This window comes from Hypomesus transpacificus, chromosome 24 (genome assembly GCF_021917145.1).
Source record: "Hypomesus transpacificus isolate Combined female chromosome 24, fHypTra1, whole genome shotgun sequence".
Taxonomy (NCBI): domain Eukaryota; kingdom Metazoa; phylum Chordata; class Actinopteri; order Osmeriformes; family Osmeridae; genus Hypomesus; species Hypomesus transpacificus.
The window spans coordinates 4,917,359-4,929,179 of record NC_061083.1 but is presented as its reverse complement, the minus strand read 5'-3'; the positions used below and the strand labels follow the sequence as shown (position 1 = coordinate 4,929,179).

The following is an 11,821-nucleotide window of genomic DNA, read 5'->3' as shown; positions in this document are numbered from 1 at the left end:
GCCTCTAGTCCAGCCTTTCTCAAGCCTGGTCCTCAGAACCCACTGCCCTGCATGTTTTAGATGTTTCCCTCTTGCAACACACCTGATTTGCATTTGTATATGAGATTTGAATCAGGTGTGTTGGAAGAGGGAAACATCTAAAACATGCAGAGCAGGGGGGCTCTGCCTCTCATGTTCAGCCTCCAGTCTCTAGCCTCTCTTGTTCAGCCTCCAGTCTCTAGCCTCTATTGTTCAGCCTCCAGTCTCTAGCCTCTCTTGTTCAGCCTCCAGTCTCTAGCCTCTCTTGTTCAGCCTCCAGTCTCTAGCCTCTATTGTTCAGCCTCCAGTCTCTAGCCTGTATTGTTCAGCCCCCAGTCTTCCAGAAGCTTCTTGCCTGTACTCCTGAGAGCGCCGTAGGAGAAGGGCGACGTCTGGGCACCTGCCGCTCTCTGATTGGTGGAGCTCTCAACCTCTCAGTCCCACCTGACCAGTCCCCTGTCACCTACTGGTGTGATCAGAGTAGAGCCTGAATGGGTGATATGTGATAGTAGTTGCTTTTTATTCAATGTTGTGTGAGGCGCATGCACACACACACACACACACACACCCTCTCGTGGTCTGGTGGTGGTGTGTTCGTCTGTTAAGAGGATTGCTCTCAGCCAGCCAGCCATCTGGTGGCTGCAGGGTTGTCGGTGGTGGAGACTCACCCACACCTGCCGGCTACGCACGCTAGGCTAACTAGCCCAAACCTACCGTGTAGGCTAAAAGTAGTTGGTTATAATATCTTACAGGCTAAAGCTAAGAGAGTTGGTTCTATTTATAATGCTAGCGAGGCGAATAGAAGTAGCATTAGCCAACCTTACAGGCTAGGGTAAGAGAACTAGCATTAACAGGCTAATAAACTGGACACAGTCTGTATGTTTGTTGATATACACTGCTGGTGATTAATGTTTTTTTTGTAAACGCCATGTTTTCCCTTGATTCTCAGGGGTCTGTGGGGCAGATTCTGACCTATCGGCAGGCGGCTTCCTGGACATTCTGAAGGGAGGCACGGAACGTTTCCTGACCAACATCAAAGACACCTCCTCTAAGGTCATCCAATCAGTGGCCAGGTCAGTCTCACACACACACACACACACACACACACACACACACTTGAGACAGGACTGGTGGGCTCCCTTGTATTGTGTCCGTCCATTCCCATACATTGTGGTTTGTTTTGAGTTTAGTTCATTTGTTGGTTTGACCTTTTGTTTTGTATTTTGTTTATTGTTCATTCTATGCCCTTCATGGTCCCTCTGTGTAAACTCCACCCTGTAGCGCGCCCAGGTAAATATGGGGCAGCGTTGCCCTCCGTGTGCCCGCATCATGTGTGTGTCTGTGTGTGTCCCAGCTGGCCAATCATCATGCTGCTGTGTCCATAACCACAGCTTTCTGGCCCTAACAGCACAGTATCCTAGCTGCTGGAGACCGCATTGTAGATCTGGGGGTTTGGTCCCTTAGCACCCTGCTGCCTGCTAAACCACCCACCCACTCTCCATCCATCCAACCTTCCCTTCATCCACCCACTCTCCATCCATCCAACCTTCCCTTCATCCCTCCTTCCAACATCCCTCCATCCTTCCATCCCAATGACCATTCCTCCACCCCTCCATTCCTCCAGCTATCCATCCTTCCGCCCCTCTTTCCCTCCGTCCCTCTATCCCAATGACCATTCCTACATCTCTCCATCTCTCCACCCCTCCACCTCTACGTCCACCATCATGTCCTCCCTCCCCAGGCCCCAGTGTCTCTAACCCGCTGTCATCCTGCCTCCAGTAACCCCTCAGAGCCCCCCCTCAGAGCCCCCCCTCCTTCCCCCATCTGCCTCCCAGTAGACCTGCAGACACAGCCCTGTGATTTCCTGTCCATTCACCTCCTCCCACAGATCCATGGATGACAGGGGGTGTGTGGCTGTGGGTGTGTGGATGTGATGTGGTGTGGGGGTGTGGATGTGGTTTGGGGATGTGGTGTGTGGATGTGTGGGATGTGGGGTGTGGATGTGGTGTGTGGGATGTGGGGTGTGGATGTGGTGTGTGGATGTGTGGGATGTGGGGTGTGGATGTGGTGTGTGGATGTGTGGGATGTGGGGTGTGGATGTGGTGTGGATGTGGATGTGGTGTGGGGGTGTGGATGTGGGATGTGGATGTGGTGTGTGGATGTGGTGTGTGGATGTGGATGTGGTGTGTGGATGTGGTGTGTGGATGTGGATGTGGATGTGGTGTGTGGATGTGGTGTGTGGATGTGGATGTGGTCTGTGGATGTGGTGTGTGGATGTGGTCTGTGGATGTGGTGTGTGGATGTGGTGTGTGGATGTGGATGTGGTCTGTGGATGTGGTGTGTGGATGTGGATGTGGTGTGTGGATGTGGTGTGTGGATGTGGATGTGGTGTGTGGATGTGGATGTGGTCTGTGGATGTGGTGTGTGGATGTGGTGTGTGGATGTGGTGTGTGGATGTGGTGTGCACCTTGCAGAGAGCCGCCTCGCACCATAACCTGCCGAGCTTGTAGGCTCTGCTGGGATGTGTCTGTTATCGTCACGTAGCTAGATGGTTCCTCAGAGAAGCAGCACGCTGTGTTCAGTTGTCTCCTGTGTGGCGTGTGATCCTGCCTGTCTGCCTGTCTGCCTGACTGCCTGTCTGTCTGCCTGTCTGACTGACTGCCTGTCTCTGTCTGTCTCAGCTATGCCAAAGGAGACCTGGATCTCTCCTACATCACCTCCAGGATAGCAGGTACACACTCTGCATTTGACTGTGTTTGTATGCTATATACGTTCAGTATTCAATATAAAAGTCACATGACACAAGACATTGTTTGAGTGGACTGAAATAGTGGATTGAAGCTGTCAGAATGTTTTACAGTTCCTGTTCCTGTCCTTGTGTCTGTTCGTGTGGTTGTGGGTTTGTGTGTGTACATCTTAACGTGCGTGTGTGTGTGTCCAGTCATGTCCTTCCCTGCTGAAGGGGTGGAGTCGGCCATTAAGAACAACATTGAGGATGTGCGTCTCTTCCTGGACTCTCGCCACGCTGGTCACTACGCCGTCTACAACCTGACCAAGCGCTCCTACAGGCCCTCCCGCTTCCACAACAGGGTCAGTGCCCTGACCCCTGACCCCTCACCCCTGTGTAGTCTGCCACCCCCTGGTGGACGAGTCACTGCATTACAGTTGAATGTCATTTTGGCATAGAGTTGTCTCCTAACCTGTGTGTGTGTGTGTGTGTGCAGGTCTCAGAGTGTGGCTGGCAGGCGCGGCGGGCCCCTAACCTGCGCAGCCTCTACAGTGTGTGTAAAAACATGCACATGTGGCTGAAACAGGACCAGAGGAACATCTGTATAGTGCACTGCCTGGTGAGGATACAACACACACACAGTCACACACACACACACATAGTCACACACACACTGTCACACGGTCACTCAGACCTCACACACACACAGTCACATGGTCACTCAGACCTCACACACACACAGTCACATGGTCACTCAGACCTCACACACACACAGTCACATGGTCACTCAGACCTCACACACACACAGTCACACGGTCACTCAGACCTCACACACATACAGACACACACAGACAGACAGACAGGTGAGGGGTGTTCTCTAACCCCCCCCTCCCTGCAGGATGGCCGTGCAGCCTCGGCGGTGGCGGTGTGCTCCTTCCTGTGCTTCTGCCGTCTGTTCACCACAGCCGAGGCTGCTGTCTACATGTTCAGCATGAAGCGCTGCCCGCCCGGCATCTCTGCCTCACACAAGAGGTAGGAACCCTGTCTGTCTGTCTGTCTGTCTGTCTGTCTGTCTGTCTGTCTGTCTGTCTGTCTGTCTGTCTGTCTGTCTGTCTGTCTGTCTGTCTGTCTGTGTCTGTCTGTCTCTGTCTGTCTGTGTCTGTCTGTGTCTCCCTGCCTTTCTGTCTCACCCTCTCCAGAGGTAAGGCATGTCTGACTGCTTGACTCTGTCCTGATCTGATCTCGAGGGTGTGTTCTGCTCTCTGATTGGTCGACAGGTACATAGAGTACATGTGTGACATGATGGCCGAGGAGCCCATCATCCCCCACAGCAAGCCCATAATGATCCACTCCATTGTCATGACGCCCGTGCCGCTGTTCAACAAGCAGCGCAGCGGCTGTCGGCCGTTCTGCGAGGTCTACGTGGGAGACGAGCGAGTCACCACCACCTCCCAGGAGTACGACAAGATGAAGTAGGACTAGCACACACACACACTGTCTCAGAAACACAGACACTGTCTCACACACACACACACACACACACACTGTCTCACACACACACACACACTGTCTCACACACACACACACACGCTGTCTCACACACACACACACACACACTGTCTCACACACACACGCACGCACTGTCTCACACACACACTGTCTCACACACACTGTCTCACACACACACTGTCTCACACACACACTGTCTCAGAAACACAGACACTGTCTCAGACACACACACACACACTGTCTCAGACACACAGACACACACAGATGCATGCAGTGTGTGAGGCCCGGGGTCCCGTCTCTCTCCTCAGGGACTTCAGGATGGAGGATGGCCGTGCTGAGATCCCCCTGAACGTGACGGTGCAGGGAGACGTGCTGGTGGTCATCTACCACGCCCGCTCCACGCTGGGGGGCCGCCTGCAGGCCAAGGTACACACACACACGCTCACACAGACTCACACACACAGACTCACACACACACACACGATCAAGAGCATGGGAGTCCCTGTGTGTGTGATGGAACAGTCATGTGTTTCCTCCAGATGGCGTCCATGAAGATGTTCCAGATCCAGTTCCACACAGGCTTCGTCCCCAGGAACGCCACCACCGTCAAGTTCGCCAAGTAAGACACCCCCCCCCCCCCCCCCCCCCCCCCGAACACCCCCCACCTGAACACCCCCCTCCCCTCAAAGCTAGCTTTGTTAGCTAAATGCACATATGACTGATGCGTCATGTCTCCGTCTCGTCCCAGGTACGACCTGGACGCGTGTGACATCCAGGAGAAGTACCCAGACCTGTTCCAGGTCAACCTGGACATCGAGGTGGACCCCAGGGACAGGGTCAGCACGCGGCCCCCGCCCTGGGACACCTTCCTCACCAAGGGCCTCAATCCCAAGATCCTCTTCTCCTCCAGGGACGAGCAGCAGGAGATCCTCGCCAAGTTTGGTGGGTGCTCATGGGTACCGTAGTCAAGACACAGAGCAGCATGTTGTGTTTTGTAGTTTCTTGTGTATGTAGTTTCTTGTGTATTGGGCCTGTGAATGCGGATGAAAACATGCAATTCCCCCTAAGATATGAATTGGACAGCGCTCCAGCTGGCTGTATGTACTGAATAGTAACTTTAGTAAGGGTGTTGTATGATGGTTGAAAGTGTGTTGTGTTCGTCCCTCCTCAGGTAAACCAGAGCTTCCCAGACAGCCAGGATCCTCAGCCTTCTACGACGCAGAGAGCCCTCAGACCGCCCAGACACCAGAGGGCTCCACCGAGGCCGAGTCGCCCCAGAGCACAGACACCAACGCCAACAACTTCTTCCAGACCCTCGACTGGGACGGTACGGCACACAGCGTCAACATCACACTGTTGAGTCAGGTGGCTGAGCAGGTGGCTGAGAAGTTAGGGAATCGGGCTAGTAATCTGAAGGTTGCCAGTTTGATTCCCGGCCATACCAAATGACGTTGTGTCCTTGGGCAAGGCACTTCACCCCTACTTGCCTCGGGGGAATGTCCCTATACTTACTGTAAGTCGCTCTGGATAAGAGCGTTTGCTTAGTGACTAAATGTAAATGTTTTGACCTGTGTAAATCTGTGAGCTGTAGTAGTGTCGTAAGAGTGTCTTTGTTACCTACTGGTAATGCTGAGTCACTTCCTGTAATGCAGAGTCACTTCCTGTAATGCTGGTGACCTCCTTTCTGTCAGAGCTTCCTGCTTCCTGTCAGTGTGCAGCGCTGTGCTTACAGTCGTCTTGATTCCAGATGGGAGCAGTCACCAGGACGCATCGGACAGCCAAGGGGGCGGGGCCATGGACGACCAGGACGATCTGAGCGACCAATCAGACGCGGAGTCTTACTCGTACTGTGCCCCCGGCGGCGAGCCGCTGTCCCGTGATGCCAGCGAGACGCTCTTCAGCGCCGAGTTCCAGACCGACGCCCCCCCCGCCCACGCCCCCCCCGCCGACGCTCCGCCCTACGACACAGCCGACCTGCTGGGGCTGAACTCTGAGCCGGCGGGCCCCGCCCCCACGCCCCCGCTGGCTCCGGGGGGGGGCATGAAGGCGGCCTCCAGTAACAGCGACCTGCTGACTGACCTGTTCTCCCCCGGGGAGGGAGGGGGGCAGGAGGACCTGTTCTTCACTGCCCCCCCCACGGCGCCCGCCAAGCCCAAACGTAAGAGACCCCCCCCCCCCCCACCGCGGAGATAGAAACAGAGAGAGGAGGATATCCCAGCTGACCTTTGGAGTGAATGCTAATGCCTCACTTCATCTCTCCCCCTCAGCCATGAACGACCTGTTCGACCCCTTCGGGGTGAGTTCTGACGGGGGGGCTCGGCAGACCGGATCAGACCTGTTTGGAGATCTGTTGGGTTCAGACAGCACTACCTCCTTCACCTCCGCCAGCAACGCTCCACACTCCTCCAACTCCAGCCTCTTCAACCTCAGTAAGACCACACACACACACACACACACATACATTTTATGGCTCGCACAAGTTCTGTTCATTTTATCGACCCCAAAGGAAATTCAAGCATTCAGGTAACCCCCCCAGTCAACCATATCTCCATTAAACCCGTGTGTGTGTGTGTGTGTGTGTTGCCAGATAAGTTGGTGAATGATCCCCCCAAGATGACGTCCTCTACCAGCCAACCAGACCTGCTGGGAGGCTGGGACAGCTGGGCAGCAGGGGGCAGCACTGGCCTGGCTTCCAGCTCCAAACCAGCCTACACAGGTACACACACACACACACCAAACCAGCCTACACAGGTACACATACACACACACACACACCAAACCAGCCTACACAGGTACACATACACACACACACACCAAACCAGCCTACACAGGTACACATACACACACACACACACCAAACCAGCCTACACAGGTACACACACACACACCAAACCAGCCTACACAGGTACACACACACACACCAAACCAGCCTACACAGGTACACACACACACACCAAACCAGCCTACACAGGTACACACACACACACACACCTAGTCCACCTGCATGGCTACACACACAGTCACACGTCTTCCCAGTCGTGACGAGGGGGAAAACCAAGTGAGTGTCCAACCTGAAGGATGTTTCTGTGTTCAGCTCCGCCGGCCGCCTCCTTCTCCAAGGCCAAGTCTCAGAGCTTCGACCCCTTTGCAGACCTGGGGAACCTGGGGACCACGATACCAGGTACACACACACACACACTCACACACACATCATACCAGGTAGGAACACACAGATGGAAGAGAGGAGACTTGACAAGTTCCACCCCTCTGCCCTTGGGACGAACCAATCACATCTCTCCTGTGACCTCTGCCCTCCAGGCTCGTCCAGTGGCAGCTTTGTCCCTAAGCCAGGCTCCTCCTCTTCCTCCTCCTCCTCCTCCTCCTCCGCCGCCTGGCCGGCTGGTCGGCCGGCGGCAGGACAGAACAAACCCTGGATGCCCCCGAACGCTGCCACCAAGCCCCAGCCCTCCAAGCCCGTGCCCCCGGCCAAGCCCAACTACAACCTGAGCTTCAGTGTTATCGGGGGGCGGGAGGAGAGGGGCGTCCGGGGACCGGGCTTCGGTGAGACGGTTAACCCAGTCTGACGTCCAGCTCATGTTACACAGACACACTGACAAGTCTTCATTAGAGCTGCTTCTCCTCTAATGTAACGCTCCTGTTCTACTTCTGTTTGTGTGTGTGTGTACTGTCTGTGGTGTGTGTGTGTGTGTGTGTCAGGTCCCAAACCCAAGGTGAAGGAGGATGACTTTGGGGACCTGCTGTCCACTCAGGGCTTCTCCTGCAGAGCAGACAGGGCCGGCCCCAGGACCATCGCTGAGATGAGGAGGCAGGAGATCTCCAGAGACATGGACCCCCTCAAGCTACAGGTACACACACACACACCAGACAGACCACACACACCAGACCCAGAGCCTGGATGCTGGTAGGAGTGAAGGACTGACTGAGTGAGTGTTCCCCGTGGTGGTGGTGGTGGTGGTCCAGATCCTGGACTGGATCGAGGGGAAGGAGAGGAACATCCGTGCGCTGCTGTCCACGCTGCAGACGGTCCTGTGGGAGGGGGAGACCCGCTGGAGGCCCGTGGGCATGGCCGACCTCGTCCACCCCGACCAGGTCAAGAAGGCCTACAGGAAGGCTGTCCTGGTGGTCCATCCAGACAAGGTGAGAGAGAGTGTGAGTGTGTGACGGTGTGCGTGTGCTTGTGTGTGTGTGTGTGTGTGTGCTGGTCCTCCCCTCTCCACCTCTGTTACGGCCCTCTTTTCTCCCGCAGGCCACAGGCCAGCCGTACGAGCACTACGCTAAGATGATCTTCATGGAGCTGAACGACGCCTGGTCAGAGTTTGAGAACCAGGGCTCCAAGGCTCTCTTCTAGCAGAGACAGACTGGCCGACTGGCAGACTGGACAGTGCCCACATTGGGCCTTAGGGGGCATCAGGCCTCCGAGAGGTCCAGCCCCCCCCCCCCCCCCCCTCCTTCTCTACTGTTGAGAGAGAGGGACACCCTCCTTCCTTTCTTATCCCCCTCCTCCCTCCTTCTCTCTCCATCCTCCCTTCTTTCTCCCCTGCGGTCTATCACCATCACCCTGCTGAGGGACTCTGCCTGTCTCTAGTTGGGGGGGGGGGGGGAGGGGAGGAGGGCAAAACCTGATAAAGAAGGATGGGTGGATGGATGGCAGAGGATGATGGATGGGATGAAAGAGACAATCACTGGGGAGACGAGATGGCTGACACTGCAGGCTCCTCCCATCTCTGGGAGGCTCCGCCTTCCCCCAGCGTCTGTGAGGACGTGTACCTGAAGTTACTGCGACCACCACCACCACCACTACTAAAGTCCTGCGAAAATACATCGGATGTACTACTGCAGCTTCACCATTGGTTCACCTGCTTCCCACTCCCTCCAATAGGCGGGGCTAATGCTCATTGTTGCTTTATTGACAGTGTCACAGATTCACAATTTACCAATGAGTCACCGCCTCTCTGTATTGTTCGACACCTCCCCCCCACAGCGAGCGCCTTGCTTCCGGCTGATTGGCTGGTCGCTGACAGCTCCTGCCCCTCAACAGGCAGCTGATTGGCGGAGGGCAACAGGGAAGTAGCCTAGAAGAGGGGCTTTTCTCTCTTTGCTCGAGGTGTTCTAACTGAGGCGTCTCCTCTGCTTTGAACAAGGAAGTGATGGTCTACTATGATGAAGATTGGAGTGAAATATGAAAGCGTGCGTGCGTGCGTGTGTGTGTGTCCACGCTAAGAGAACATCATGGCTTCCCTTTGCAGTCATAAGCCCTTCTATGTGTTTTTGTTTTCCTAATTCTGCTGTAACGTCTCACAATGTATAAAGCTGATGTTTGTTTGTGTCTCTCTCCCTTTCCAGCTTTTTCTATTATATTTGTCCTTTTTTTAAGATGTACTTTTTACCTCACCGACCAATCAAATCCTATTTTCGTATTTATTATTTGGGGTTACCATACGTATTCATGACATTTAATCAGCAGAACCTAATAAACGACAGTAATATATGAACTGAATGTCTTGAATACGCTGGAGGGATATGGTTTAGTTGTCACAATTCGTTCTTCTGCCTAGCTAACGTCATTCCAGTCTTACATGTATTTTGTTGGCCGTTGGGATGTGTGTTTTAAATCTTGTTTCCTTCTAGAACGTTCCTTTCCTCAGCCAGGGCTTCTGTTCCTGGCTTCCTGCTTGACCTTGAGCCGGATGAGGATGTTGAGGGGCTGTTACGTTTCTGAATCATGCTAGCAGAAAGACTTAACTCCCTCTGGCTAGCGCTCACTGAACCAAATTTACTCAACCTTCCTATGAATGATATGAATGTAGATTTTCATCTTTAAGAATAAAAATGATCTGGGACCAACATGATTTTGGCAGGCGTTTATGATGTTACGAAACCCAGAGCATGAAACATGAAAGGAATGAGGCCTTAAATGTTGACGTTGTCATGGCAGTGGGTTCCTCTAGGTCAGGGGTGTCAAACTCATTTCGCATCGTGGGCCACATACGGCCTAGGGAGATGTCAAGTGGGCCGGACCATTAAAATTATACCATACTCTGCTATAAATAACCAAAATATCATGTCTTTCTTCTGTGTTATCTAGTTTAATTGATATAAAGACCATATCGTATAAACTCCGTCCAACCGCTTTAACACGTAATGATCTCTTCGGTGGTGTAGTTGGTTAAAGCATTGTACGGCTACATATTGTTAATGCGAATCTGGGATCCCAAGTTCGCGCCCCAGTCCAGTGAATCTCGTACGATATCCTTTAACTTTTACTGTGAGAAAATGACATAATTCTAAAGGCCTACGGATGTATCACAACATTTTAATGTGTGAGCACTAATATCAGATCAAAATGAACACATGTAGCCTTAATTAAATATTGAATAACGTAGGGTAGTCTACCGTCGGAGACAACCACTACGCCTCATTCAGCCAGTTTAAACGGCTGCTAGATGACGCTGTTCATTTTCAAAGCGCCGATAGTTCGGCTCTTTGGGCCGGCACAATCCGGAAGAAACCACCAAAGCTTCACAAGGCATCGTTCGCCCATCCCTAGTAGAGACCAAGGTATTAATTGATACCGTCTGCTGTTTTCAGTCTGTCTCAGTGATGCGGCTTGTCTTCTACTCTGATGGAAAGAGTGCGCCCCTTAGCGGATAATCCATGAATTACAGCGAATTAAAAATATTAATTCCATGTCTTTTATGCATTTTTCCACTTTCAAATTATCCTGCGGGCCTGATCGAACCTCCTTGGGGGCCGGTTCCGGCCCGCGGGCCGTATGTTTGACACCCCTGCTCTAGGTGAAGGGACACCTGTTCTTACAAGGCATCCAACTACCAACTAAAGACTACTTTGACGATCCCATTCTGTCATGATTCTTGTTGAACTTTCTTTATTGAGGACGAAACACTTGCTGGACTGAGTTTACTGACACTGCAGTGATGAACCTCTGTATTGTATGGCATGTCTCATCGCCAGTGTTGCTTTTGCAATTACTTCTGGAATGAGTGCTTTCGTGAGGACATTGTACATACCCACATTAACGTCTTACGACTCAGTAACGACCCCCCCCCCCCCTCCTCCTTCGTGTGCATCCTTATCGGTTTGCATTTCGCTAATGGTTCCAGGATTATGTCGAATTTTGGGGGAGTGCGATTGTGAAATGAAATGATGGGAAATCCGGCTATGGAAGGAGTTTATGTGACAAAGCAGAGTGGTTTAGTGTGACACAGACCCAGGAGTGGAATAAAAGAATGTTAAACCATTGAATGGAGTTGATAGGAACGAACGTAACCGCTTCATCTTCTGATGTTTATGATGCTTTTTGACTTCCCTCCCAGGTGAGGATCACTGTCTTTAAGTTTCCAAAAAAGTGTTTCTTTTATTCCTTTAGTTTTTGTATTTTCTGATATGCCATTTGACCATTAAAATACAATCATGAGTGCGTGTACTGTTGTGGTTTGTCGTGGTGCGTTGACAGTCAATGGACTGGGATTATCCGAGGGAGTGTTAAACGCACTACAATCCCCATGAGTCTTACCGTGCCGTCTC

At 52.8% G+C, this 11,821-nt stretch overlaps 1 protein-coding gene across 2 annotated transcripts in view; it reads left to right on the top strand.

The window, feature by feature from the left end:
* gak (cyclin G associated kinase) overlaps positions 1-11,711 on the top strand; it is a 20,271-nt gene extending 8,560 nt beyond the window's left edge. Inside the window, exons 11-30 of one of the 2 annotated variants that reach the window (XM_047048558.1) lie at positions 968-1,091; positions 1,300-1,308; positions 2,700-2,749; positions 2,960-3,108; positions 3,243-3,365; positions 3,645-3,778; positions 4,024-4,218; positions 4,564-4,681; positions 4,795-4,874; positions 5,004-5,197; positions 5,427-5,582; positions 6,003-6,413; positions 6,523-6,684; positions 6,843-6,971; positions 7,350-7,436; positions 7,574-7,816; positions 7,973-8,121; positions 8,237-8,413; positions 8,523-10,224; positions 11,071-11,711. In XM_047048558.1, coding sequence (XP_046904514.1) covers positions 968-1,091; positions 1,300-1,308; positions 2,700-2,749; positions 2,960-3,108; positions 3,243-3,365; positions 3,645-3,778; positions 4,024-4,218; positions 4,564-4,681; positions 4,795-4,874; positions 5,004-5,197; positions 5,427-5,582; positions 6,003-6,413; positions 6,523-6,684; positions 6,843-6,971; positions 7,350-7,436; positions 7,574-7,816; positions 7,973-8,121; positions 8,237-8,413; positions 8,523-8,624 — 2,792 coding nt within the window. In that variant the 3' untranslated portion in view covers positions 8,625-10,224; positions 11,071-11,711. The remainder of the gene's footprint in view (positions 1-967; positions 1,092-1,299; positions 1,309-2,699; positions 2,750-2,959; positions 3,109-3,242; positions 3,366-3,644; positions 3,779-4,023; positions 4,219-4,563; positions 4,682-4,794; positions 4,875-5,003; positions 5,198-5,426; positions 5,583-6,002; positions 6,414-6,522; positions 6,685-6,842; positions 6,972-7,349; positions 7,437-7,573; positions 7,817-7,972; positions 8,122-8,236; positions 8,414-8,522; positions 10,225-11,070) is intronic. The other variant, XM_047048560.1, reaches the window with a different exon arrangement.
* The last annotated feature ends 110 nt before the right edge of the window (positions 11,712-11,821 follow it).